Raw genomic sequence first — 24,730 nt, forward strand, 5'->3', positions numbered from 1 at the left:
CTCATCAGTAACTCATCTATTGGTCTGTCCACCTTTTCCTAGAATTTCCAATTAGACAAACAGGCTGGTAATAAAGTCTCTTCCTCCTTGTATCTTCTCCAACAGTTTTGTTTAACACCAGTGAAAGATCTAGCCAAGCAAAACATGTTCAGTTACAGAGAGACGCCTGCTTTCCACGGCAACCTTTCCCTTTAAGGGCATTGCACAGCATACCTGGGAAATACAGGGATCAGGCACAGCCTAGTAAATGAAGCAGGAGAGGCTAATTGGATGAGTGCTTTCAAATAGATAAAATCTGCAGGGATGGAAAATGGAAGAGGAGGAGAACAGACAATTTAATGAGCTTTCAGTAAGACAGTGTATTACCAAAATGATACAGCCAAACCCACGGAAGCACAAGCTGTGCTGGTACCCTGGGAAAGGGCTAGTTTTCCAAATGCATTTCCACTGAAAAATACTGACAGCGTATCACTAAACTTTCCATTTTAATCCATTGGTCTAAATAAAAAGCAGAAAAGAAAAATCCCCGATTTAGGAGCAGGAGACCTTGCGAGAGAAAACCTGTCAGAGAGCGCACTAAGCCTAATGTGGAATAAGCAGTGCTTAATGTCACAGCAAATACATAAGCACAGGGAAAGCCCCGGGGGGAAGATCTGCTCAAAGGCCACGCTAGAGACCAGCAATTAACACCACAGGGGCCCTGGTAAAATGGCAGATGAACAAAAAAAGCCAGTGAGAGACAAGGGAAACAAAAAGGGGCCTGAGGTTACGTTCTTGTGCGCCTGTCTATTTCCTAGGGAACGTGAGCTGCAGCTTGCGGAGGTGCACACAAAGGAAGACAGATGAAAGCTGTTCATGGACAGTAACGCTGAGCAAGCTCTGCCTTTCACCATCAGCACTGCATCCTGGGGGAGCCGCACGTCGGCTCCAGCTCGGCATCTCACGGGAACGGCACCTCGCCGCTCCCAGGGGCTGGCAGGCTGGGGCAGCACGTGCGATGCTTTCGCTCAGTAACTTGATTAGAGTTCAAATTAGAATTCACAGATTAAGACCAGCACCTCATTTCCCTATCCAAAATGGTACCTTACTAAAAAATTATCACTGTCGCCTAGCTTTGGGCATGATTTTGCAGTACAGCAGGCTTTTCTACTTAAATAAAGCTTGATGAGAACCACTCCCCATATCATAATTCGCTGAAAACAGGCGTTTAGTTTGACTTCTTCCCCACAAGCATAGCCAACAAACGGTTTCAGGAAACTGCCGTTTCAGTCCAAGGTGACTGCAATCAAAGAGTAAATGAGGAATGAACAAGAAATGCTGAGCATTCTTTTATGATCTCAAGGGCTACCAGCAGTGCCTCTAAAGAAAGTATTCGTAATGGGCAAGATTTAGTCTGATGGATTCCTCCTCAGTGGGAGTTTATTTTAGTGGCTACAAGAAAAGGGAGGGAAGAGCTTGTTCTGGACCACATCCACCTCTGGAACAAGCTTACTGTGACATAGTGGACTAGTCCTGTAAGCCTGTTGGGTCCATTTCTTCATCTGAAAAACATGCGATACGCACACTAAGAGGAAACCGGGAGGATGAAATCTGTCAAGTTCTTGAGATCCCTACGTGAAAAGCACAAGAGCAGACGTTGCAAAGTAATATGGAGAAATGTTGGATGCTCTCTGCATAAATAACTTTGGTTCATCTCTGAAGCGCAGACTGATGGAGCAATCTGGTGTCCCTGTCTGTACACATGCATTAAACTGTCACGTGCAGATGGAGTGTGAAATGCGCTTTGAAGGGCAGTGACACAAAGTTCAGCTATTTCCCCAAAGAAATATAAGGAAGTTTGTTACTCAAGAAGACAGTTGACATATCTGAGAGGGTACACAGCTAAGTTCAATACGCTCACCTGGGTCAGCATTATGTGCTTACTTTATCACTTACGTTGTAGAACTGAGTAATGGTCTATCCTAAGGGAGCACAAAAAGGTGCTGCCCAATTATACCCAAGAAATTACATGCCAGAAAATAAATCCTGACTCATGTGATTTTTATTCAGCTCCCCCCCCCTTTTTTTTTTTAGTATCAAGGACAGGTGCTTTGTGCTGTTAACATATATAACACATACCTCATTAGTGGGACACCACACCTTCTTGTAGACCTCAGCCACAGGCAGATCCAAACTGATGATCTTATTGTTCACCAAAAGCTGAAAGGGAGCAAACGGGAAGTCAGGAGTAAGCTCACATTGCGTCACCAGCCTAGCAATCATCAGCTGCCTAGAACTGGCATCTTCATGTATCCATGCAAGAAATTTGCACTTGTGCATTCTCACCTCCATTCCACTATCATCCTCCAGCAGAGCTACCAGGTCACAGTCCTGACAGATTTTGTTCTTGATGTCCCTCATGAGTGGTCCAATGCCAGGCTCATTACTGCTGTAGGGATTTCCTGGCATTCTGCCCTGTAAGAAGTCTTCCTGCTGAGGATCTTTCTCCAGAGTTACGAAGAACTCAGTCACTTCATTCTCTTCCTAAAGAACAGCAGCACAAACAGACTGAATAAGTTTTCCCCTAACCACGCTCCCATTCCTGCTTTTTTATGGTAGCAAGTGACAGGATGTCCCTAAACCTTCAGTCCTCTCGTCACTGGTGCATCCTGCCGTAAACTGCCATGGATGTGGCATTTAGAGGATCATTTAGTAGGTCTAGTATCATTTCTCAAGCAAATTCCTCAATGTGAAACAATACTACCGGTTCTGCTTTTTTGCACAGAGCATGCCACAGCAGGGAACCTGAATACTAAACCCACAAAATGGGATACCCTATTACAAATGCAAGCAACTATATCTATCTAAGAAGTCTAACTTTATAAGTGATGGCTACAGCCACCTCTATACTTACAGGATAGATAATACTGCATAGTCTCTCAAAGATGAAGACCGGAGTCCTGTAGTCATCAAGGCTGTAACGTTTTGCAGTCTCTATACACACTGCCATAAATGCTTTGGTTTCAGATTCTGTGCCTGCCAAGGAATAGAAGTATTAAAAGAGACACAGGCGTCAGTTTTACAGGTTCCATTTTAACTCAGGATACAGAATAAATCCTTCTACAATAAGCACCATACTTTGGTGCCCTCTTCTTTTGCATATCCACTACTTAAAAGATGAAAGGCTATTTACTGGTATATTTACTAGGAAAGCCCTTAGCATGCTTGTGCTGCAGTAAAACTATCCCATAAAAAGGAGGAGGCTTAAATTCCTGGAAAATAAGAGACAACTCCAGGAACGTTATTTACTTTTTCTGTGCCAAAAGGAAATATTGGAAGGTCCAAGCCATAAAGAAATCCCTCACTGTAGTAGTCCTTTAGAAAGAAGTTCTTTGTGTGGCTGTAACAATCTGATTTTTTCATCTTGGTTGACTCAAACTCTGGATTTAGGGAACTGAGGTGGTTTTACCTGTTGTCATATCCTCCAGCATCTCCAGCAGCATGTCCTGGGTTTCATCGATCAGCTTTGTTCTCTGTACCACTAACTTCCTCAAACACAGGTAACCATTCAGGACTGTACCCACCAGGCGGCTTTTGAAGTGCCGTTTGATGGACTCCACCTCCACAAAGGAAGAGAGAAGACCTATAACACAATGAGATATTCAGGAAGCAGGAGAGAAAGTTTGGTTTGTTAGCTCTAAATTTCATGGGGCCAGTATCATAAAAGCAGCACAATGAAATGGCTCGTTACAACTCCCATTGTCAGTCTGCAGTTTAAAGCTCACTTCCATGAACTGAACGGGTGGAGGCAAAAACCCCGGCCTGCGAGAGCTGCCTTGTAAATTATACCACATGGGACCATGATGAGGGAAGGAGAAAAGGGTATAAGGAGCTTTCTAAGTGCGTGATACAAAATTCTGCACTTTTGGACATTTTCCTGTCACAAGATATTTAAAAAGCAGATGACTGCTCCCCTTCTAATACTTAAGCTAGCTCTGATGATGTGACAGTAAGTGTGGTACGTGACTTATCAGTTACACCACCAAATTGGTCACTCCTATAATAAAGAATCAGCGAACACTTGGATTCTTTCCCATGGCATATTTATCTACATGGTTTTTCTTGCAAGAAGCCAGGCTTTATGAGTTAGTCCATTAATGTTTGAAGAATATGGAAGAGAATACGAAAAAGAATGACCTAGCTAATGATGCATTTCCATTTCCACCAAGTTTTTGAAAAAAGGATACGGTAGAAGATTCAAAAAAGAAAAGCTACCATAGAATAAGTAGGTAGGAAACAACAGGCAGGAATAAATCAGAAAATGGCCCTGGGAATTATACTGTACAATGAATGTAATTAAGAAATGGAGGAGAAAAGTGATAAGACAAAGTTTTTTTATGATACATTACCACAGTTCAAGTAACTAAAAACTCAAACTGACCACAAAAAAAGCTATGGAAAAATCTATTTAGGGATTGTTACATTGATGGCAGAAATCCAGTGCTGACAACTGCAAAACACTGAATCACATCTCTTTGAAATTCTGCTACATGCTGCTACAGAACAACGATCACCGTATCTCTAATCCTACTACCGGACTTGTGTTGACGCCACCAAATACCTGTGAGACTCTTCAAGGCATACCCCTGCTGCAAATCAGTGCTGAGTGTTGCTTCTTCCAAGGCAAGTAAACGAGCTATTTCCTGAAAATAATTAGTAAGTCCATTAGGACCACAAACTGCAATGCCAATGACGACTAGCTGGCAAGTGCCTAACGCGGGGTGCAAAGGAACACAGCAAAGAAACAGAGCCAGCCACAGAGAAACTGGAACAGCAACGCAGCAGCAGGCAGGGACGGGGGAGAGAAGAGAAGAGGAAAAACTACCTCAAACATCCTGCTCATTTTCTCCCTAGACCTACCTATTACTGCTTTGCTCTAGTGGCCCTCCATGATGGACTCAAGACCACCATTAATATGGAGAGTGTCATCTGCCGCTTGGGAGCGCGTCAGGGATCTCCTAAGACCTAACACGCTGAAGACTGCAACTTAAACGTGGTGCTTCTCCAACAGGTTGTAATTCACATTCAAGGAATGGTAGCACACCTAATCCTCCCTTGTCATTAAGGGCCTCCAGAGTCCAGTCTGGCAGCTAAGACAGCTTCCAGCTTGGACCTGGTGCCAAGTCAGTGTAGCAATATTTATGTCCCTTGGCACAGCTGCCCCCAGAGCAGTTAATTAATGTGCACCAGCCAGTTTGCACTGAGGAATGCTACAGCTGGGTCTAAAACCACTGCAGCTCTTTCTGTTCAGAGATGACGGCGCAGAAGTGTGAACTTCATAAACCTGGCAAGGGTCAGCAACAGGGCACTGAACAAGAAGATGAAGATTTTGAAGCAAAAAAGCCAAACAGGTCAGGGACAAGCTTCCTGTTGCTACCTAGTTTCTCCATACAAGTCCATACCTTTGTGATAAGGCTGCCAATATAGGGCAGAACCCCCCTGGCTGCCAGGTAGACTTTCCAGTGGGCCGGTTTGATGAGTTTCTGATACAGTGCCAGGTACTCGGCGGCACACTCGCCAGCAATGCTCAGCTCATCCAGGTAGCTAGTAAAGAGAAACACAAGCTGCCAACCGCATCATAGTAACAAGAAGTATTCACAGCTTAAGGACACCATGGAAAGAAAGGAAAAGCCTCCAGAAATCTATCCTCCCCTGTTGCCCTCCTGGCTAATGGCGTAACTCTTATTCATTACTTGATAGCTAAAGTGGTATTTTATCCCAAAAAGGAGTTCCCCAACTGTGCTGCTAGCGTCAGTTGGGGTAAGTTATGTCGCAGGAGTTGGAAGAGAGTTCAGCCTATTATCTTCCTGTCTAACAGGCAGGGGAAATGTTGTCCACACGGCTGAACACCATCTGCTTACCTCTGGAAAAAGTACAGAACTGCAATAGCTTATTGCCAGGCAGCAAAAAAGGTCTCCCTAAGTCTATACCGTCACAGCTAATGAAGTTTTAGAATCCAACCCTCTGTGAACCAGAGGTATACAAGGGAGAGGTGTGAGAAAATTTGGAAGAAGGGAGAGATTCTCATGGGAATTAAAGAAAAATAATCCTGGAGCTGCTAACTGTGGCAACACGGAAATACCTCGTCAGGAGATCAAGGACCTGCTGTTTGCGGCTGGGGATGGTAGCCAGAGCTTCCACAATTGTACACGCAGCTTGCCTTGCAGCTTGAGTGGCAGGAGTAAACAGCACCTAAGGCAAGAGCATTAAAAGACGGTATCATTTGATGTGCACAGATAAACTAGTGCTATTTTACAAAAAAGCATAGCATACATTAGGACAGTTTGGTGACCTGGTGGCAGCATTTACTTGTTCTTTCAAAGACTTGATTCTGTGAGAAAGCCTACTTGCTCACCACCAAAATGTTAAACAATGCACTGTGTGGATGACAAACTCATCCACATACACAAGAAGAAAAAATTTTGCCCAGGACCTATGAAAATTCACTAGTCAAAATGCAACTAAGTAGACAGGTAGGAGCACAATGGCAATTAGAAGTTCAGAGTTTAAGAACATGCAGACTACTGGATAAATGTTTAGATGTAGTATTTTTAAGGGAACAAAGCTGCAAACCTGACTTGGAATTAGATGTAGGCAGTTACAGTGTCTCCAAATACCACTGCTCATATTGTCTGCAAAGCGCATAAAACGTGGCAAACTACCAATAATCTCTGCTGGTTAACTCTCTCCAGTGCATCCCACTGGAGTTTGTACCCATGTTTACCTGTCGCAGCCAGTTGTTGTGTCCCAGCTTGAGATCCAGAGGGCAAGTTCTCTTCCCACGGCGACTCATGAACTGTTTCCATTTCCAGACATATTTTTCTGACAAGTAGAGCTGGTGAAGCTCAGCTTTGCTGGGAGATTTCCCATTGGCATCTACACCTGCAACATTGAACACAGCCCAAGAGAACTGTTAGCAGCTATTAACTGCAAACTGCCATTGTTATTTTCTTCTTCATACTGGAACTCTCCAAACTCCAGCTGAGAAGCTGAGTAGCTTCTTATTTCTTTCTGCTGTCATTTTTACTTCTGCGTGGAGCTATGTTCATTTCCAAGCCAGATGCAAATCCCATAGCCTCACAGGGAATTCAATCAGCTTTTCAGTTGGCTGGTATCATTTTAAATAAGCAACAAGTTTCATTTTTTACATTCTCCTGATTATCTTCAGGCACGGTGCATTTTCTGCTCAGGGTTTGAGCAACACAGCCCAGAAAAGTCAGTACTACACTCTCTAAGGACTACACAGCTAAGCGTGAAGATGGTACCAGACATCATGGGACAGCAGCCAACACAATTCTGCAGATGTCATTCCTTATTAAACCTGGAGGAACACGTATGTTCCTTCAAAAAATTACAGTTAAAAGCTCAGGACTACCTCTAGCAGGGAGGCACTTTTTCCAAGCTTCATACGATGCTTTGGGGTCCCTCTTGAGCCACAGCTGAGCTTGTGCATGGATTTCATTGCTGTAAGGCTTCACAGTGGTGAGAGCATCCACAGGCACATCCTAATAAACAAAAAAAGCACTGTGATTCTTCAGAAAGCCACAGCCCGTTCCCTGAAGAGTGACTCCTGTAGGTGGATCGCTGGTTGTCTGCTCCATGAATAGGTAAATGTAGCTCTTGGACAACAGCAGGGTATACAGTTTCTGTTAGTGGCGATCTAAGAGAAATGTCTCATTCCAGTTACTACAGAAGTATCACTAAACCCATCTTTGACATCCATCTGTGATTATCAGATAGCTAGATCAAAGCAGAAACACACCTTTCTCCCTTGCAAATGTTATCCTAAATTACAATCAAGGAGCAGACAGTCAATATAATTTTTATCAGAAACTTAGCTCCCTATTTAAAAATCTGAGTCAAAGGTATTTGATTCTACCATGTTTAGGTACTTGATTCTACAAAGCTGTTGAAAGCACCAAAAGCCTGCCCAAAATAACCAAGCCATGGCTTTCAAGTAGCATTTTCCCCATACCTCAAATCTGAGCAGAAAAAAAACAAAGCCCTGCTTTGAATAGTAGTGGTCAAAGCCACCAAGAACAGTAAAAAATGGAAAGTAGTTATCTCTAATTTGTAATCTGCAAAGTCAAGAGTCACAGGGCTTGCGCATGCCCAGTAACTGTGACCAGGAAAAACAACCCCTGGCCTCTTCACAAAGTTATTAATCGCCAAGATCAGTGTGCCAGACTTTAGTCAGCAAATTTGCAGATGCTTTGCTCAGCATCTAAGGCAGTACCTTGTTTTTCTTGCTGGTTGGAGCAGGTGGCTTGATCAACTTTTGAAGAATGCGCAGGCACATGAGGGTGATGTTTTCAACAACCACTGGAGTCTTAATGTTCACTGCCATCAGAAAGAGGCTGAGAGCTGAAAGACACATAAATTTTCATTCCACTGTAAGACCTGCAGATAGGACACCTCCACAGCTCTATACAGCACGTTAAAAGTATTTAGAGTTAGGCAAGACCTCATATCCTCAAGCAAAACTATCACATTCTCATGCAGCCATGGATGGAAAACAATTATTTTCTACTAGAGTGAGAGAGTTACCATCCTTCGCTTTACACCTCCATCTTTCTATTTCTTAGCACTCTTGTTTCAAGAAACACACTTCCGCAAGACAAAGCTATCTGCTGCGAACTCCATTTTTAACCCTAGTCACAAGCTACCTGAGTCAGCATCAGTTCCCTTCCTTAAAATTTTACCCCAGTGCACAGACCTGGGCATAGAATTTCAGAATAAAGCTTTTCACACTAGTTGTTTAAACTCACCACAACGTAGTCGAAGCTCCCAGCAGCTGTCTTCCTTCGAGATGGAATCTGTTAGCAGCAACATTTCATACTGCAGGCTGCTAGCCTGTAATACAGACACATGTTCAAAGGCTTAAGAAGTCTTGGTGACACAGCAGTCTTTTTTGCCTCCTGATATTTAAAACACACAGGTTCAAAACACATCAATCTACATGAATTTAATCCCATGCCCGTTTGGGATGACTGGCAACCTATTTGAGAGCGCTGCAAGCAACAGCCAAGACAGGCAGAACTGCCTGAGGAAACTTAGGCATGTATCTTATCACATCATTTTGTACTCTAACGTCTATCTTAAGTCCTATCAAGACACAAAACACCTTCTGTATTACAAACAGACCACAATAATAGAGAAGATGCAGTGATTAGAATACACCAGCAGTTGCAGAGGGGCAGAAAAAAGAAAGAGGAAAACACTGGACACTCTCACCAGGTCTGGATTTGCCCAGTGACCCTTCAGAGCTGCGGAAACCTTCCCGATGATTAAGTCATTCATTTGTTGTGTGGCCTCTGGATTGTCCCTAATTCCAGAAAGAAAGAGAGAACACTGTTATGCTGTGCTCATACTGAATACCAAAAGCTCCTGGGATTTCAGCTTAGTTGATAACAAACATACAAGCACTTAAAGTCTACAGTTTGCTGATGTAACGTTCTCCCCCTAAAGCTACTCCTTTCTGATCCTGCATTTACAAGCATGTGGCTTTCCAGAGTTCACTAGAAGTCAAGAAGGCTGCAAACATTGAATCAGATCTAACCTGGTCAGAAGGCACATGAGCTGACGGACCTCTTCCCGCATACTGGCTGCGCCCCGGCGCAAGTTGTAGTCAAAGAGCTCTCGGATTAGGCCCTGGGACACAAGGATATGCCTGATGGCAGGGTTGGTCGCCAAAGCCCGGAGCAACGTTATGCAGTGTTCAGTGACAGCTGAGGCACAGCCATAGCATTTAGTTGATGACGTGTGGCCACAGCCTAAAACAGACAAGGCACGATACTGGCTGGCAGTAAATGTGGGTTGGACAGTGGTTCGCGAGGACTTCGTTGCTGCCTCTCTCTGTTGGAGATCATATTCCAGGAGCTCCTTGCGAGAGGCAAACACTTTCTGGAAAGACAGAAAAGGAGAAATGAAAGTTGTGGACTTGTGAGGCAGCACATAATTGCTCATCCCATTCACAGGTTATTTTCACTGTGTGTTTTGCGGAGAAACATTTTTAACCATGTATCTCAAGATTTGAAATCCTTCGTGTCAATGGCAGACTTGGGAAATCCATTAGAAATAAGTATCAGCCTAACTCCCAGTTACCTGCCTGTTTAAAGGCTTGTTGTCTACATTATATGCAATGTAGCACTGGAAATGGGACAAATCCATAGCATTAATGGTAAACATAGCTTTTAAAAAGAATTAATTTGCTGTTTCCCTGAAAATACACACCTGATCTCTTATTGTTAACGGTATCATTAAACACAGAATGGCAACAATCTTACTTTATTTCTGATATGCACTATATCTGACAGAAAAAAACATATGACCCAAATTGAAATCAAAGCGCATCATACCTGAATGATTTTGGAAAGTTCATCAAAAGAGTTCTTGCAGTCACCACAATACTCCTGAGCTAACTGGAGTATGTATCTATTCACACTAGCTGAGGTAGAACTTATCCCTCCACTACTACCAGATTCATCCTGGAACAGAGGGAAAACCAAAAAGGAATCATATATGGAGGCTACACACAAGAACAACTATTGCAGAACAGCCTCTGACTCAAGGACCTTTAGCTGCTCTTAGCAGTATAAAGGCCAGTGTCTCACCAGCCTGGGGTTCTGGGCAAGATCCATCTGCCCCTTCTTACCTGTGGCTTTTCAGGAGCCGCCTCATTCACTTTACACAGAAGGTTTTCCAGCTGCGGTCGGTGTCCCATTAGCTGGTGATACACTCTGTCAGCCTTGTCCAGCAGAGTGTTGATATTTGTTACTGCCTAAGAATGAAAAAGGAAAGGAAACTCTTATTTTATGTTCAGACACGGTTTATAATTCTACAGCCACTAACCTCTAAGTCTTCCGCTTCTTCTGCCTTTTTCTGGGGAAAAAAACAAAGCGATCCTGCACCCTGTTTCTGCCACAAGTACCACTCTGCTGACTCTGTGCTCAGCACACATACTGCTGACATACTGGGACAGGCCACGTACTGCAATGAGTTCTTCATTAGTGGGGCTCCTCAAATGGGATGGTAAAACATACAGTACCACCCAAATTCACCCCCTTGTACAGCAAGGCAAAGAGATGCAGTGCTAGATAACTAGTTTATAAATAAAGCACTGGATTATGTCTTTTGAAAAATTACCTATTTAATGCATCAAGACAGTAAACAAAGGAAGGCATTAGTCAGTGAGAAGCCTTGAAGGAGCACTGCTTTTCATGTTACTCCCAAGAGGGATGGACCTCTGATGTCCCTACACTGTTGACTTGGCCAAGAGATACAGCATTTCATTAAAGAATCTGCTGTTAGTCTCACCTTCTTTCGATCCTCTTCATTCTCTATGGGATCCACTGCACAGCAGGGCTTGGCATACAACATGAAGTCAAAGCGAGCATATTTACAGAACCCACAGGCATTGCAAAGGAAGGGATCTTTCTCGTCATAATTAATGGATCTGAAAGACAAGCCAGAAAGGTCAAAGAATGCAGCTAAGCTTTATCAAGATAACTGAGGCAATGAAGTAAGCGGTGGATGGACTCAGTAGGTAAAACAGAAGGATGGCCCTTAAAATGTCTAACCTACCTAACCGCCCTGGCAAAGCCACAAGTGAAATACATGAGGTACATGAGAATCAAAACCTACAAATCAGGCAATGAAAAAAAATCCTTACAGAAGCAGTGCCTCATTCCGGCTGGAAAAAGCAGAAACAGATGTGAATTTGTTCCCAACAATTCTACTTCAACTACAGTAATTCCCAGCAGAACATCAGACTAGGGCACCGTGCCCTTTATGAGAACACAGATAAAAAAGAAACCATTTTGTTTTGCAAGGTCTAGGCTTTCAATAGCTTTCACTCTTTACCCAGTTGCAGTGGGACTAGCTCCAGCATACTTATTATCCAGTTGCAGGCTACAGTAGCATGACACAAACTGATTTACAGCTCCCATAATTCAAGAAGGGCTATAGAAACCTTTCAATATACCAGTAATCAGCTGATCTATGGAAAGAATCTGCTAAACACCTTGAATCCCCTGAGGATTCGAGGAGAATACAGGACAACAATGAAGGGAGAAGAGGTATCAGATAAGGAGACAAAACTCACAAAAGAGAAGGCTTTATAATACTGTAGTGAAAGCTTGCATAGTGCACAGTAAATTACGCCCTGAGCCCTGCTCTGAATGAGCAGAGTACAACAAAAGCTCTGAATAGACAAGCGAGCACTGTCCGTCCTGCAAGCTAAGTCAGGGATCCTGCAGGGAAACCCCCCTGCAATCGTGTAACTGAACTCCAGTCTCATGCCCTTGAACAGGCAAGCCAAAAATAACCTCCTCCTGGGAATTTTCTTTTTTAAACTTCAGAGGGCTTGATCTGAAACTTCTGTGTTCTTTCAGTATTGTTGTATCAGGTTTCCTTTGTTATCCTGCATTAACATTAAATCCCTGTAAGCCTGTTTTATACTTCTCCACTAATTTGATTGTGCAGTTGTATTAACCAGAATCATGTATTTAAATAGCAGGGTATTTTGTTGAACATCCAACATGGGCAACAGCACAAGGACTCTGTAAAACCCTGGCGCTGGCTCCGTGGGGAGGAACGAGGATGACGTACCTGCACTTGTGGCACTGGTACACGTTTTCGCCGCAGTTCCCACACACCCCCGGGTTGGCTGGGACGGATGCGCTACACCGGGGGCACTGCAGGGTCTCTGTGGAAGCCTGGTAATTCTCATAGAAATCTGCAAATTCAATCATCAGGTTCGAAGCCACAATGGGCAGCGGCAAATCAATCTTCACCTCCGTCTGGCCTGGGGTCAGCTGGACTTTTTTAGCTTTGTGCCAACGAGCCGGTCTGGGAAAAGGGAAGAAAGCGGCATCGGTTTTCAGTGGGAAGTACCCTCCCTGCCCACGTACGAAGAGAAGCCAAATACAACCGTCTCTGCTCCAAATCTACTTTAAATGGGATGAATGGAGAGCAGTTCTAGGATTCGTTTCCTTAGCTTCTGTATTGACATGATATGTAGCCAGAAATACATTTTAAGCCTTTATCCTCTTCATAGAGAGAGACTGTTTAGGATTAAAGAGCTGTTGATGCCTCATGGAAAAACTTTAATTCTACACACATTTTCTAGGGATTTTCACCTCCGTTTTTTTATTAGTAAGAACATTTGCATGAAAACAGGATATTTATTTCTAAAGATCTCATCTGCTCCCACTGCTTATTCTCAACCTGAAGTCAGAATCCTCTCCTTGTGACATCATAATCCTCTCCACAGCAGCCACTTGTGATGTCACAGAGGATTAAGACTTCAAATAAGCAATAAGCGGCAGGCACAGATTAATCCCTAAGCCAAAGAGATCTGATTCTGGGGAGAACATCTCAAGAAGTAAGAAGGGAAAGCATAGAAGCAGAACTGGCTGCAGACTGAGCAATGTATTGAAAAGAAGCCATTTTTCATAGGTAAAGCAGCAGCCAAGAGTTAGGCCATCCAACTTCTAATTTTAATTCTACTATATGGTTTCAATTGAGTAATGTTAATGCTTTCTGCATTTCTGGACAAGCTGCAAGGTCCAAATCCCTTTCGAGGCACACTCTCCAGGAGATGCTCTTGGTATTAGCACTGGTTTCCACACAGTTAAGTTAGGTGCTTAAAACTGAGCCTGTACAAAGTTTGCATACACAAATTTTACCAGCATATTTCAAGCTCTAGGTGAAATTTGGGTCTTTTCTTCAATAATTTATCATAGGAGATTCAGAACAATCCCACCCAATGTAGGCTGACAGGTTTAAGAAGGAACATTAGCTAAATCAAGAAGCCAAGCACCTCAGTAGAAATCGTAATGTCAAATTCAGAGACTTGCACACAAAAAACCATGGACGAACGTACTTGTTTTTCAGTTCCACTATGGCTTGCACTGTCCTGTTGTTGTAATAGAGGTTGATGGTTCGGACCATTTTGGTTCGTTTCAGGTCTCCTATCTTCACTGTCACTTTGCTGATAGTGTGGCTGCCAATTAGCTTCACCACTTGTTGGGTGGTAGTATACCGCGTGTCCACTTTAATGGAGGAAAGCTTGATGTACTGAGAAGACACAAACAAGGACACGCCGCCTATGTGGTTCCATCCCAAAAAACTCAGAAACGCAGCAAAGCACACTGCTGTAAATGTCTGGGATCCCTGTAATAGGGAAGGGTTTCAGAACAGCAGTTACTTACACAGAAGGGCACCTCTGGATTGTTGCAGACAAGGCAAGGATCGCTCTCCAGGTAATAGCCATCGAATTCCACCAGCCCAGACAGCGTGCTGAAATGAGGGGAAGAACACTGACATATATAATTTGGCATTCACTGTGTTTTAAACACAAGCCATTCAATCAGAATAGTTTCAGTTTACCTGTAGTCCCAGTCCCAGATTTAACAACAGAAGCATTACAATGTAAAGCACACTGAAAATTACTGTTTTTCACTAGGCAGCATTTTAGTATAATTATTAACTGTCAAGGCATGACTAAGAACACAACACTTAATTCTGCAAGTCTATATTCTCCAATTGCTCCTACTATTCTGCAGCATTTACCAACAATGAAAGCAAAAAAGCTAAAGCCAGACTACTGCTGACAGCACATCAAATGTCACATTTTTCAGATGGCAGAAAGGAATCTGCTATTCTCCCAAGGCCAGCTGCAGCAAGCACGCAATCTCAGTAGGGGTCCTTCCTCCACCACGATTTTATTAGAAGAATTGTGTATTCCCCTGTGGATTGCAGCTCGTCTGCTGAAAAGCTTCTTTAGTGAAATGGATCAAAGTCTGAAGTAACTCACTTGTAAATGTTGGAGTTAGGGTGGTTGGTAAGAATGTGGTTTTGAGTCCGGAGAATCTCCACAGCCTTTTGGGAGTATTCCTTCAACTGAAATACAATTAGGAAAATACTATCTTCTCAACATTTTTTTTTTATTGCTACAAAGGCATAAAGATATCTCATCTGGTAGTGTTCCAGGTCCCCCAGAAGATGCACGCAGTATACTCACAGGAATTTATGTGGTTAAATCATTGTAATGTATATATATAATGTAATGTAATCTGATCCTAAAATTAGACCTTTACCACAATAACAATGCTATTTGTCAGCCAATCACTGCAAATGCCTGCCAAGATTTGTAAGGCATTCCCAGCTCTTTAAACGTACATATGCAAGTATCAGTGCATCTAAATTATTTGTTCTCAAGCTCACTGGTCCCCTAAGAAATCCTACCACTTCCTTTGTTCAAGAGTCTTGGTTACGAAAGATTTCTAGGAGCTGAAATACCAAAAATCTAAAAATTAGAGCTAGCAGATAAATGTATTTTCCCACAAAGTCTTCCTGTGGGAAAGAAGTTTTCTTCTAAATAAAAAAGTCCCAAACAATAAAACAAAAGATCCACACTCCCCTCTTTTTTTTTTTTTAAGGACCCTGCCTTTTTTAACATTCAAATTTCAGGAACAAAAAAATTCCCACCAGAAGCTCTTTTGACCGAAGATCTGTCCCAGCTGTATCATAAATGAGCACCAACATAGTTCACAGGAGGCAGCAGGACCTGGGACGCTGTACCTTCTTTTCAGAATGACACCGTACCTTTTTCTCAGTCTGCTGTGTTTTCAGCGAGAAGTATCCCAGGAGATCTACAAACTGGGCAGCCTTTCTTCCATAGGCTGGAAGTTCTGGCCAGATTGACCACATGAGATCCAACAGTAACTCTTGCTGAGACTTGTTAGAGTTCCTGTTGAATGGATGACATATCAATTAGGCTTGTAAAGGTAGCTATACAGATCACATAGCACACAATCTTACTCAAAAGGAAAACACATGCTACAGTTCACCAAACTTGGAAACTATTATCTTGCTATACATCAGAGTTCACAGAGTTAAATCTCATCTCTTCTTGCCATCAGCAGTTGTCCTGCGCTCTCTGAAATGAACGCAGCTGTCTTGCAACAACTGAATAGAGTCCTGAAGGAGTTCAGCACCCTGAAACGTGCCTTTCCCTACATAACTCCCACTTTTAAACTGTACGAGTCTGCATCTGCCTCAGACATTCACTCTCCCAAAGTACCTACTCCCATAGATGTCAGGAGACAGACTCTGCAGACAGAAATAAAGTGCCTCTTGCAGATGCTAACTCAAGTTGATCAGTAACAAGTAAGTCACAACTTCTACCTCCAGCCCCAATAACTGCAAAACAGTGTAAGCGATTCAAGGGGGTGCAGTCATCTGCAAGCCTCAGCATCATTCAGGCCAGACGCTCAAGCATTAACTCTTCCACAAGGACAGAGCTCTTCATAACAGAGCTGAACCTGGCTAAGAAGAGCCAGGTCAGAGGATCCCTCCCAGCTCACCTGTAGATGTGGAGCGCGAGGCAGTGGGCCTGCCATCTCACGGAGGATGAGTTGGACTCCAGCAAGAAGCAACGCAGGAACTGAATGAGGGTCTCCTTATCAGCAAATTTGTTCAGCTGGTTCACCAGAGCTGTACACAGCTGATCTTCCTGACTGCCCGAACTCTCGCCTAGGGGACATCGGGTGGCAGAAGAAAGACAATTAAGAAAGCCAATGACTGGAGTATCTCCCAGGCAGGACAATTTCCTGTTTTGTAGATCATGAAGCAAGGATAATGGGGACAAATCACTGTGTTTCAGGCAACAAGCAACTTCAATGTTCCTTTATTTTTCCAAAAATATAACCTAGTGCTCCTGACTAACACAGAAGAAAACTGCTGGAAAACTTGGCAGCAAGGACTTGAGAAATGTGCTACACATCCTGATAAAAAGAAAAGGATCAACTATGGGGCAGTGAAAAGACTCACAGAGAATCATCTGACAGAGGAAACCAAAATGGTTCCTTGAAGAAAAGCCAAGAGAGAATTTATGCCCATGACTTTTATAGGAAAGCTTAATTACTTTCCCAGGACTTTGGATATTCATTAAGCAGCATCCCTGGCTCCAACATAGCTTACAAGTCAGACAGAAGAAACAAGTCTTAACAAAATCATTGAAGAGCAGAGCTAACTGGGTGTGCATCTCCAGTACTTGTTTTAATCCCTATGAACATTTCAACCTCCTACAATCCAGGGTAGGCAAGTTAGGTGGAATCTACTTTGTCACTGGTATAGGTAACTTCCATTAGACAACTTAAAGCCCACTCAAGTTAATAAATACTCACAATGGGTTTGGGATATACGCAGCACCTGATTTAAGCCCCAACTTGTAGGGCATACTGCTTCATCTTTGACCCACTCCAATCTACATACAGTAAAACTGCTCTTCTCTCCTAATTGTTGTGGTAGTCTGCAAGTGCCCTCGCCACAATCCATGACCCTTTCACAATAGTGATATTTAATCACAATAAAAAGCAAGCAGTTCTCTCTAAATAGAAATAAGAAAGGCCAAGAGGAGCAGACTTCATCCCTAAAAACACCACGGATCAGGGCACAGCTGCAGCTCACCGTCTCTCTCCTTTTCCTTTTCTTCTTTCTTGCTCTTTTTAGTGGAGGATTTGCTCTGTGTTGCTGGCTGCCCAGAACCCGATGCTGCAGGAGCAGAGGTGGAAGAGGTGCTTGATGATCCAGAGGATGAAACCACGGACAGCACTTTACTGCCACACAGAGCACAAGACAGCAGCTGCAGGAGAACTGGTGACACTCCTTCATCTACCAGGAAGCTGACTTGAAGGAGGAAATACAGAACCGCTGCAGAGAGAAGAAGAAAATCTTTGAAGGATGAATTTTAAAAAAGCAAGAAAAAAAACCCCAGCCTGAAACAAAAAACTCTTTGAACATGACAACAGCCATCCCACAAACTCACAGAACCTTCCTGTTGCTAAACTACAGAAGCATAACACCTGGGTACACCAAGGTAAAGCGTTTCATCCCAAATTACACACTGGAACAATGGCAGTGCGAGAGTACAGATCTCCTATTCCTGTCCTTCTAGTCATCCATTCACCATATTGTATTCTTTAGCTAAGGAACAGATGCAATTAGAGCCCTGTGATAATTGGTACTCCAAGCAGTTCAGTCCTACTCAAAACTCTCAGCTGTGTCCCCTTCTTCTCTGCTCAGCTTCCCCATGTGAGAAGTCTTGATTCAAACCGAGACACATAACGCATCCCCCCTCTGCTCCCTCAAGTACTCTCTGAGAAAGAACTCACAGTCATCTTTAATGCAGAATTTCTGCCAGTTTACTGTTCGCTGTGTGGCGATCTCTGCACAAGCCTTTAAATGTTCCATCTGAAAGGTACAATGGGACAGGATTAAACACCATGTCAGTATTTCTATTACCGACAGCTTACATAAATGCAACATAGATCTCTTTTCCTAGTACAGTGGCACACTTTTCCTTACCAAGCTGATCAACGTATCATACTGCAGGGCAGAGCCTGAACTTGCTGTGACCACACTGGCACGGAGGAAAATGCCTTGCTCTTCTAGGAGCTTTTTGATTCCACGAACATGAGAGTCCAAGGTGTGAAGGTCTCTGAGCTGGCGGTATTTATCCTTTGATCCACAGATAAAGAGCAAAAGCTTGCGGACTTGGCGGCGCACGAATGGAGTCTGCTGGATCATCAGGTACTAGAGAAAGAAAAGCCTACAACATCAGCACTTGTGAATTCACCAGTAGGCAACCTGCGCCAACAAAAATATGATCTGTTTTCTTACAAAAAGAAAAGATACAGGAGATGCATTAATGAATCTGTCAGCTTTAAGGTAGTGCAAAGTCACCTGTAAAAGCAAGTCACAGGCAGTAGAAACACTGCACAGCAACACTGCAGTATCCTGAGCTGTGCCATTATGAAACTGCTCCTGAAAACCATTCTTTGTCATCTATGACCTCAAATAAAAAGCTAGTCAAACCTAATTAAGAAATCCTCCCCCAAACTTGTGCAAATATAAGATAACTTGTTATCTCAAGTAGGAAGCTATACAACCAAAGGAAATTAAAAGATATACTCCAAATATCTTAGTGATTTCTTTTGTACCATCTCAGAGAAAGTTTTCTATTCGAGTTTTCTGGCAGCAAACACTGAGGTACAGAGAGCAATAGCAATCTTATCTTTCACATATGTTTTCCTATAGATTCCTGTTCAACAGGAATAAAACAAAGCTGAAAGTTAACCTTCTTTCAAGGCGGGAGGGGAGGAAATCAGAGATGGGTCTGAGATCAGTCCTACAAAAGCTCACCTCTCTCCGGAAAGGTAACGTTACTAGAAGTTTTCATTAAAACCAGTAGGCGTATCGCGTTCTCACTTACCTCAGACAAAAAGTAAAACCAGGAGTGATCAAAGATGGGAGGTGGGATGCGGGAGTTTGTGTCTGCAATCTTCTTGATCTGATAGGGCAGCCGCAGTACCATCTCCGTCAGGAGCTGAGTGTAGGCCTCAAAAACATCTGCAGCATGACCCTGACAGCAAGAGCAATCAGTCAGGCTCTGGCACTGAACACTCCCAGTGTGGTGTCATGACAAGCTACAGGCGCATTTATTAGTTTTCTAAAAACAAAGCTTTTCTGCACCTTTGCAGGCAGAAGAAACACTCTCAGCTGATAAATTAAAACAAGCCAACAAACCTGCATGAGGACTTTAACTAGATGATAACTATTAGGATGCAGTCAGCTAGTCTGTAGTAATAAGACATTTTAACATATGAGCTTTCAACCTAAGGGACATTCTTACATTTAACTAGGCTTTTTTCACTGCACCTGTCCATGTATCAAAGCCCACCCCCTCCCCAGCAGCGTCTTAGCATAAAGGCACCACGGTGGTTGAACAAGTTTAGGATTTAGTGTGGAAAATCCCCATCAACTGCTAGGCTTCCTTGCCACAATAAGTAGCGGTGGTTCAGAAATTCTGCCTGCCAAGCAAAAGGAGTCATGCGATGAAGTAGCTTCCCTTCAGAAAGATTAACACTTCAATCAGAAACAGTGACAGCAGCTCCACAGAATTGCTTGGTGTCGGAGTGCATCGATGGATAGAGTGAGCTGGGCTACTCAGAGATCTCGGAGCAATCCTAGTTTTAACTATGCACTAAGGGAACGGATTTTAATTGCACTACTAAGGGGAAGCCAGTTCTGCAAGGATGCTTTTACTTGCTTCTGTGAAGCAGCCGTTTAATGCAGGTCACGTAAAGCTAACAGCATAGGGTAGAACTCACCTTCACATACTGACGGAGGAAAAAAGGGCTCATGTCAGGTGGAGAAGAAGTAGTGTGAGGTTTCAGGAGCTGGCTGGTGGCTACAGGCTCCTCGTCATTCTGCTGGCTTTTCCAGTACTCCAGCAAAGACTTCAGCACATGCAGACAGTAGTCAACAGCACCAGAGCTCAATAAGGCAGCAGCAGTGGCACTAGAGATGAGGGAGGAAGACTGAAACAAAGAGGAGCTGGATTACTAAAGCACCTGAGAACCACCGTGTCGGAAGAGCAGGGGAGGCTGTGAGAATCAGACAGCAGTTGCTGACAGTATGGACAAAGGGAGCAGTTTTTTATGAAACTTTACAGGCAGCTTTTAAGTTTGGGGTTTGTTTGAGGTTGGGGTTTTTGGTTTTTTGTGTTTATGAAAAGCAACTCAAATATTTACAGAGACTCTTTTGAACAAGCGCTTAGTAAAGGAAAACAAATAAAATCTCCTCTTAAGTCTAATCTCCCCTCGACACATGTGCCAGAGGCCACTCTGCTATGGATTAGACGACTAGGGCTTTTTTCCCTTCTTCCTCCTCCACCCCCCCCCCCCTTTTTTTTTTTTTCTAAAGTTGGGATTTCTGTCTGTTTATCTGGGATTTGGCCAGCTGGGGGTGAATTCTGGTAGAGAAAGAGTCCCTGTTGCAGATGCCGCTCAGAGGCTCTGCTCCACCCAGGTATTGCTCCACCTGCATTCTGCAAGACGATGAGCTTTGATTTCTGTGGGAAGCTCAAGTGAATAACAAAGGCTGGAGAAAAAGCTACTGTAAATAAAACTATTAAAGCAGGCCTGTAAATCCAAACAAACCCCACAGCTCATAAGCTCATTAAAATTTGATGCAGTTCAGACTAAATTTTTTTAACCTCTATGCTTTTTTATTAATCTCCTTCCCACCACACATACTGCTTTTTATGCCTTATTACTGTACCTTTTAGCAACAAATATCTAAGGAATCCTCTTAGCGACTTTTACGTTGACACAGCAGCATATTGCTTTCCAATAATCACATTACAAATCCTCTTTAACCCCTTCAGCACTGGTAAGATGCAAGGAAGAAAATCTGCTAGGCAGTTTTAAACAACAACATTAACGTGCTGCGCTTAGCTCAGTCAGAAACCACGCACAAACAAGTGAATCTAGGTGTCTTTAAATGTTGGTTTCCTCCATTGTGGGTTTCAGCAAAGGTCTTTTTTCAGAAGTGTCAAGTAACATTACAGATTCCTCATGAATTCTTCCAAAGAACTTTTAACTGCTTTTCAGTTTCAGACCAGCTATTTCAGTTAGCAGCTTTTAGACCATCTTTGATGAACAAAAGCCCCCAACCACATCATCCCCCTGACAAAGCACTTTGAAGAACATACCTCACAAATGGAAGACTTGGATCCTGACTTAGTTCTGGACATGAACACACTAAGCAGCCTCATTACCACCAAGTGCACTTCGTTCACAGGAGAGCGTTCATTTTTCTTAGACACATCCTGCACGAAGAGAGCTTGCTTGCTTAGTTACGGAGCTGAGCATATTGTCCTAAGCATCTAAATTTCAGTGCTCTGATCCTCATGAAGCATTTCTAATTTAAGCTCAAGCAGTAATACTAAAAATGCAGCACAAATTCCTCAATATAAGGGTAGACAGTGTCCTGGATGCCAGAGAACAGTATTACACAAATGAAAAGGTATATATGACAATCACGCATCACTGATCATGCCTGTTTTAAGACTTTTCCTGCTCACTTGTGGATGCCAGAACGAGGAAACAGTGAGAGTTACACTTATCTAATTTTCTACCTTATGTGAAGTGAGCCAAGACAAATAAACTGCCTGAACACATCCATACAGCAATGTGTTTCTATGACTCCTATGCATTTGATCCCTCCACGGGAAGAAGCCCTGTCTAGAAAGAGCAAATCAAAGAGTCTGTGCTCATACCACAGCTTACCTTTTTGTCCATGCATAGTTCTGCAATTAGTTGGGACAGAAGGTTATCTAAAGCTCCCTTGTCTTTCTCATCATCTCCATCTAGGTCTGTCGTGAGCATCAGAATAACCTGGAAATGAAAGTCAGAGAATTAATAGAATGCAGGTTCCATGTTTTCACGATAAATACAGATTATCTTTCACACGATACGCATCACAGATTTTACCCTGATTAATTTCTGTTCTTTCTCAAATTCTGCCTGCACCATCACACACTAATATGAACATTCAGTATAAACCCAAAAGACCCTCTAAAATACACTGGAGTTAAAGGATTTTTAGCCCTTAGGGCTCATCAGCCAGCTGTAACGCCACACTGAGAAAGGGTACAAGTCTAGCAAAAATCTATGGGTAAGGAATGCTGTACAACAGATTACTTTACATTTTAGAGATGGACTCACACACTGTGACTGAGAAGGAAGAGAAAGGGAAAAGCATGTGCAAACATAAACCCAGCAGTAGTAGCAGTGATCAATTGTTTAATTAAGGCTTAACTCCTGAGCCCTCCTCACTCACCTGCATGTAAGGAATGGCTCGGACTCCTCCAACATTCCTCAGCTGGGGTAAGTTTTGCAGCAGTCTCTCCAGCAACATCAGTCGGACCATGTGCAGCCTGGGAAGTCAGAAGCGAGGAATCAGAAACAAAGGACTTCAGACACATCACAAGAAACATTAGACCCAGCAGGATTACCAACAGAGCTCTGCAATTTACCACACAAATTCAGAGCATGAACAAATCCTAAGGTCAGCACAGACAGGAGTGGACTGACTCCCTCAGACTTCACAGCCAAAGTGATGTCAAAGATGCAGAGCAACTCTGACAATGGATGTAGTTCTTCACTTCAGAACTATGCTGCCTACCATGACTACCTGGAGAATTCAATTGTCTAGAAACAGAGAACTATAAATCAGTTCCAAATTGCACTGTAAAAGTGACTGAGCATCCGTTCCCACAGAATGAAAAACTGCAGGTCTCTCCCAAAGCGCTTAGCACTCTTGCACATACTTTCTTCCCCTAACACTGAATTTCATAGGCTCACAAGCTGTAGATTTTAGTGATTCCTGTGTTTAATACACTCATGCAGGACTTTTTCATCACTTCGGACAGGCAGCAGTTTTGTGGGACGCACATTAGGTACGTGTAACACGTTACATGGTGAATGCACAGAGGGAAGCATTTTGCAATGGCAGTTTGCTGTACTCTGTGTTTGCAACTTCCAATTTTTATTATCCAGAGTCACAACTCATACTTTATGAATTTCAACACCTGTAGTCCACTCCTCTATAAACAATGACACTGCAGACCAGATATGCTATTCTTGAAGAGGAAAGCAAAGCCCCTTGCCTGTTGCTGGTGTGGACGTCTCCCTCTGCCTCCCCTTCCCCTTCTGAACCATCTCCCTCTTGCTGGCCTGTGGTAGTGCTGATAGCACCTGTGCTTGAGCTGACGCTGCCTGGTCCGGCAGGGTGGCCCTCGGCTGTCGTGTCCCCATAGGCACTACTACGGCCAGACACTGAAAAAGAAAAAGAAAAAAGGGAAAGACAGTATCAGCACAACTGAACATGCCTCTTGCCTGCTTCACAGCAGCTGACACAGCTGAACTATACTTTGGAACTATGGTTCTGAGGAGCCGGTGTCTTTGGTTACCTTCGTAAAGCTACGAGGGAGTCATTTCTATGGATGCTACTTAACACCCCCAGCATTCTTTTGTTTGCCAGCCTCATCTTTGCTGCCCAAATTGCATTGGTTCCACAGCAGTAATTTAAACTGAGTCAGAAGACGTGTGTTATATACAGGATGGGCAGCACAGACATAATTTTTTTTATAAAAGTCTGTGATTAGTTTTACCTGGGTATCAGTCCCAAGCAAAAAGGAGAGAAATTAATTCTACCCCATCCAAACTTATCTAGCAGTATAGCGAATCCTTTCAGCCTTGCTGTAGGCTACTGCATTCTGTTACTACAGGCCACCAAAAACTACTGCAGATGCCACACTCCTAGAGAACTACAAAAAGTGAGTAAATATGTAGTCTGTACAGCACGTTGGCAGTAACCATAAAATGACGCATGGCACAGCCTATTTGGAACTGAGATTTCTTTTTTGCCAGGGCTTACCCACCCCGTCATTCTGGTAAAGGCCTATTAGAATAAAAAACAGATGTACAGACACTGGTGAAGCAAGAGATACTCACCACTGTGCTCACCAGCTACGGAGTCCACCGCACTGCCTCCGCTCTCAGAGCCCACGCTCCCACCATGGTCTGCAGGTGAAGTCCGAAGAGTTGAACCATCTGTTGCAGCTGTGCTGCCCTCATCATCAGATGCTGGAGCTAAGAGAATAAAGAGAGCTGTTACAAGTAAAAACACTGTCTTGATACAACTTCAACAGAAATTTTTCAAAAGAAAAGCCAGAAATATTTGTCTTTGGTTTTTGTGTCAATTTTCAACTACAAAGCAAAAGGGAACTTAGAAGTGTCCATCAATACATTTAAGCCTGCTAAAAGCAGCGGAGGGG

At 43.2% G+C, this 24,730-nt stretch overlaps 1 protein-coding gene across 1 annotated transcript in view; it reads right to left on the minus strand.

Annotated features, from left to right (window-relative positions):
• The window catches only part of UBR4 (ubiquitin protein ligase E3 component n-recognin 4), a gene marked incomplete at its 5' end in the record, with an annotated part of 78,499 nt that overhangs the window by 14,434 nt on the left and 39,335 nt on the right, over nucleotides 1–24,730 (minus strand). The window contains 32 exons of the mRNA XM_082009450.1: nucleotides 2,119–2,199; nucleotides 2,326–2,523; nucleotides 2,894–3,015; nucleotides 3,449–3,622; nucleotides 4,601–4,682; nucleotides 5,442–5,583; nucleotides 6,122–6,231; nucleotides 6,764–6,921; nucleotides 7,415–7,544; nucleotides 8,276–8,403; nucleotides 8,808–8,892; nucleotides 9,274–9,364; nucleotides 9,599–9,942; nucleotides 10,398–10,526; nucleotides 10,694–10,819; nucleotides 11,356–11,494; nucleotides 12,649–12,888; nucleotides 13,925–14,118; nucleotides 14,253–14,340; nucleotides 14,858–14,943; nucleotides 15,649–15,793; nucleotides 16,410–16,578; nucleotides 17,515–17,757; nucleotides 18,219–18,297; nucleotides 18,412–18,639; nucleotides 19,319–19,468; nucleotides 20,217–20,426; nucleotides 21,602–21,718; nucleotides 22,179–22,286; nucleotides 22,732–22,828; nucleotides 23,561–23,729; nucleotides 24,408–24,545. Of these exons, the coding sequence (XP_081865576.1) occupies nucleotides 2,119–2,199; nucleotides 2,326–2,523; nucleotides 2,894–3,015; nucleotides 3,449–3,622; nucleotides 4,601–4,682; nucleotides 5,442–5,583; nucleotides 6,122–6,231; nucleotides 6,764–6,921; nucleotides 7,415–7,544; nucleotides 8,276–8,403; nucleotides 8,808–8,892; nucleotides 9,274–9,364; nucleotides 9,599–9,942; nucleotides 10,398–10,526; nucleotides 10,694–10,819; nucleotides 11,356–11,494; nucleotides 12,649–12,888; nucleotides 13,925–14,118; nucleotides 14,253–14,340; nucleotides 14,858–14,943; nucleotides 15,649–15,793; nucleotides 16,410–16,578; nucleotides 17,515–17,757; nucleotides 18,219–18,297; nucleotides 18,412–18,639; nucleotides 19,319–19,468; nucleotides 20,217–20,426; nucleotides 21,602–21,718; nucleotides 22,179–22,286; nucleotides 22,732–22,828; nucleotides 23,561–23,729; nucleotides 24,408–24,545 (4,700 nt within the window). The remainder of the gene's footprint in view (nucleotides 1–2,118; nucleotides 2,200–2,325; nucleotides 2,524–2,893; nucleotides 3,016–3,448; nucleotides 3,623–4,600; nucleotides 4,683–5,441; nucleotides 5,584–6,121; nucleotides 6,232–6,763; nucleotides 6,922–7,414; nucleotides 7,545–8,275; nucleotides 8,404–8,807; nucleotides 8,893–9,273; nucleotides 9,365–9,598; nucleotides 9,943–10,397; nucleotides 10,527–10,693; nucleotides 10,820–11,355; nucleotides 11,495–12,648; nucleotides 12,889–13,924; nucleotides 14,119–14,252; nucleotides 14,341–14,857; nucleotides 14,944–15,648; nucleotides 15,794–16,409; nucleotides 16,579–17,514; nucleotides 17,758–18,218; nucleotides 18,298–18,411; nucleotides 18,640–19,318; nucleotides 19,469–20,216; nucleotides 20,427–21,601; nucleotides 21,719–22,178; nucleotides 22,287–22,731; nucleotides 22,829–23,560; nucleotides 23,730–24,407; nucleotides 24,546–24,730) is intronic.

This window comes from Phaethon aethereus, assembly GCF_964289735.1.
Source record: "Phaethon aethereus genome assembly, chromosome: 21".
Classification (NCBI taxonomy): domain Eukaryota; kingdom Metazoa; phylum Chordata; class Aves; order Phaethontiformes; family Phaethontidae; genus Phaethon; species Phaethon aethereus.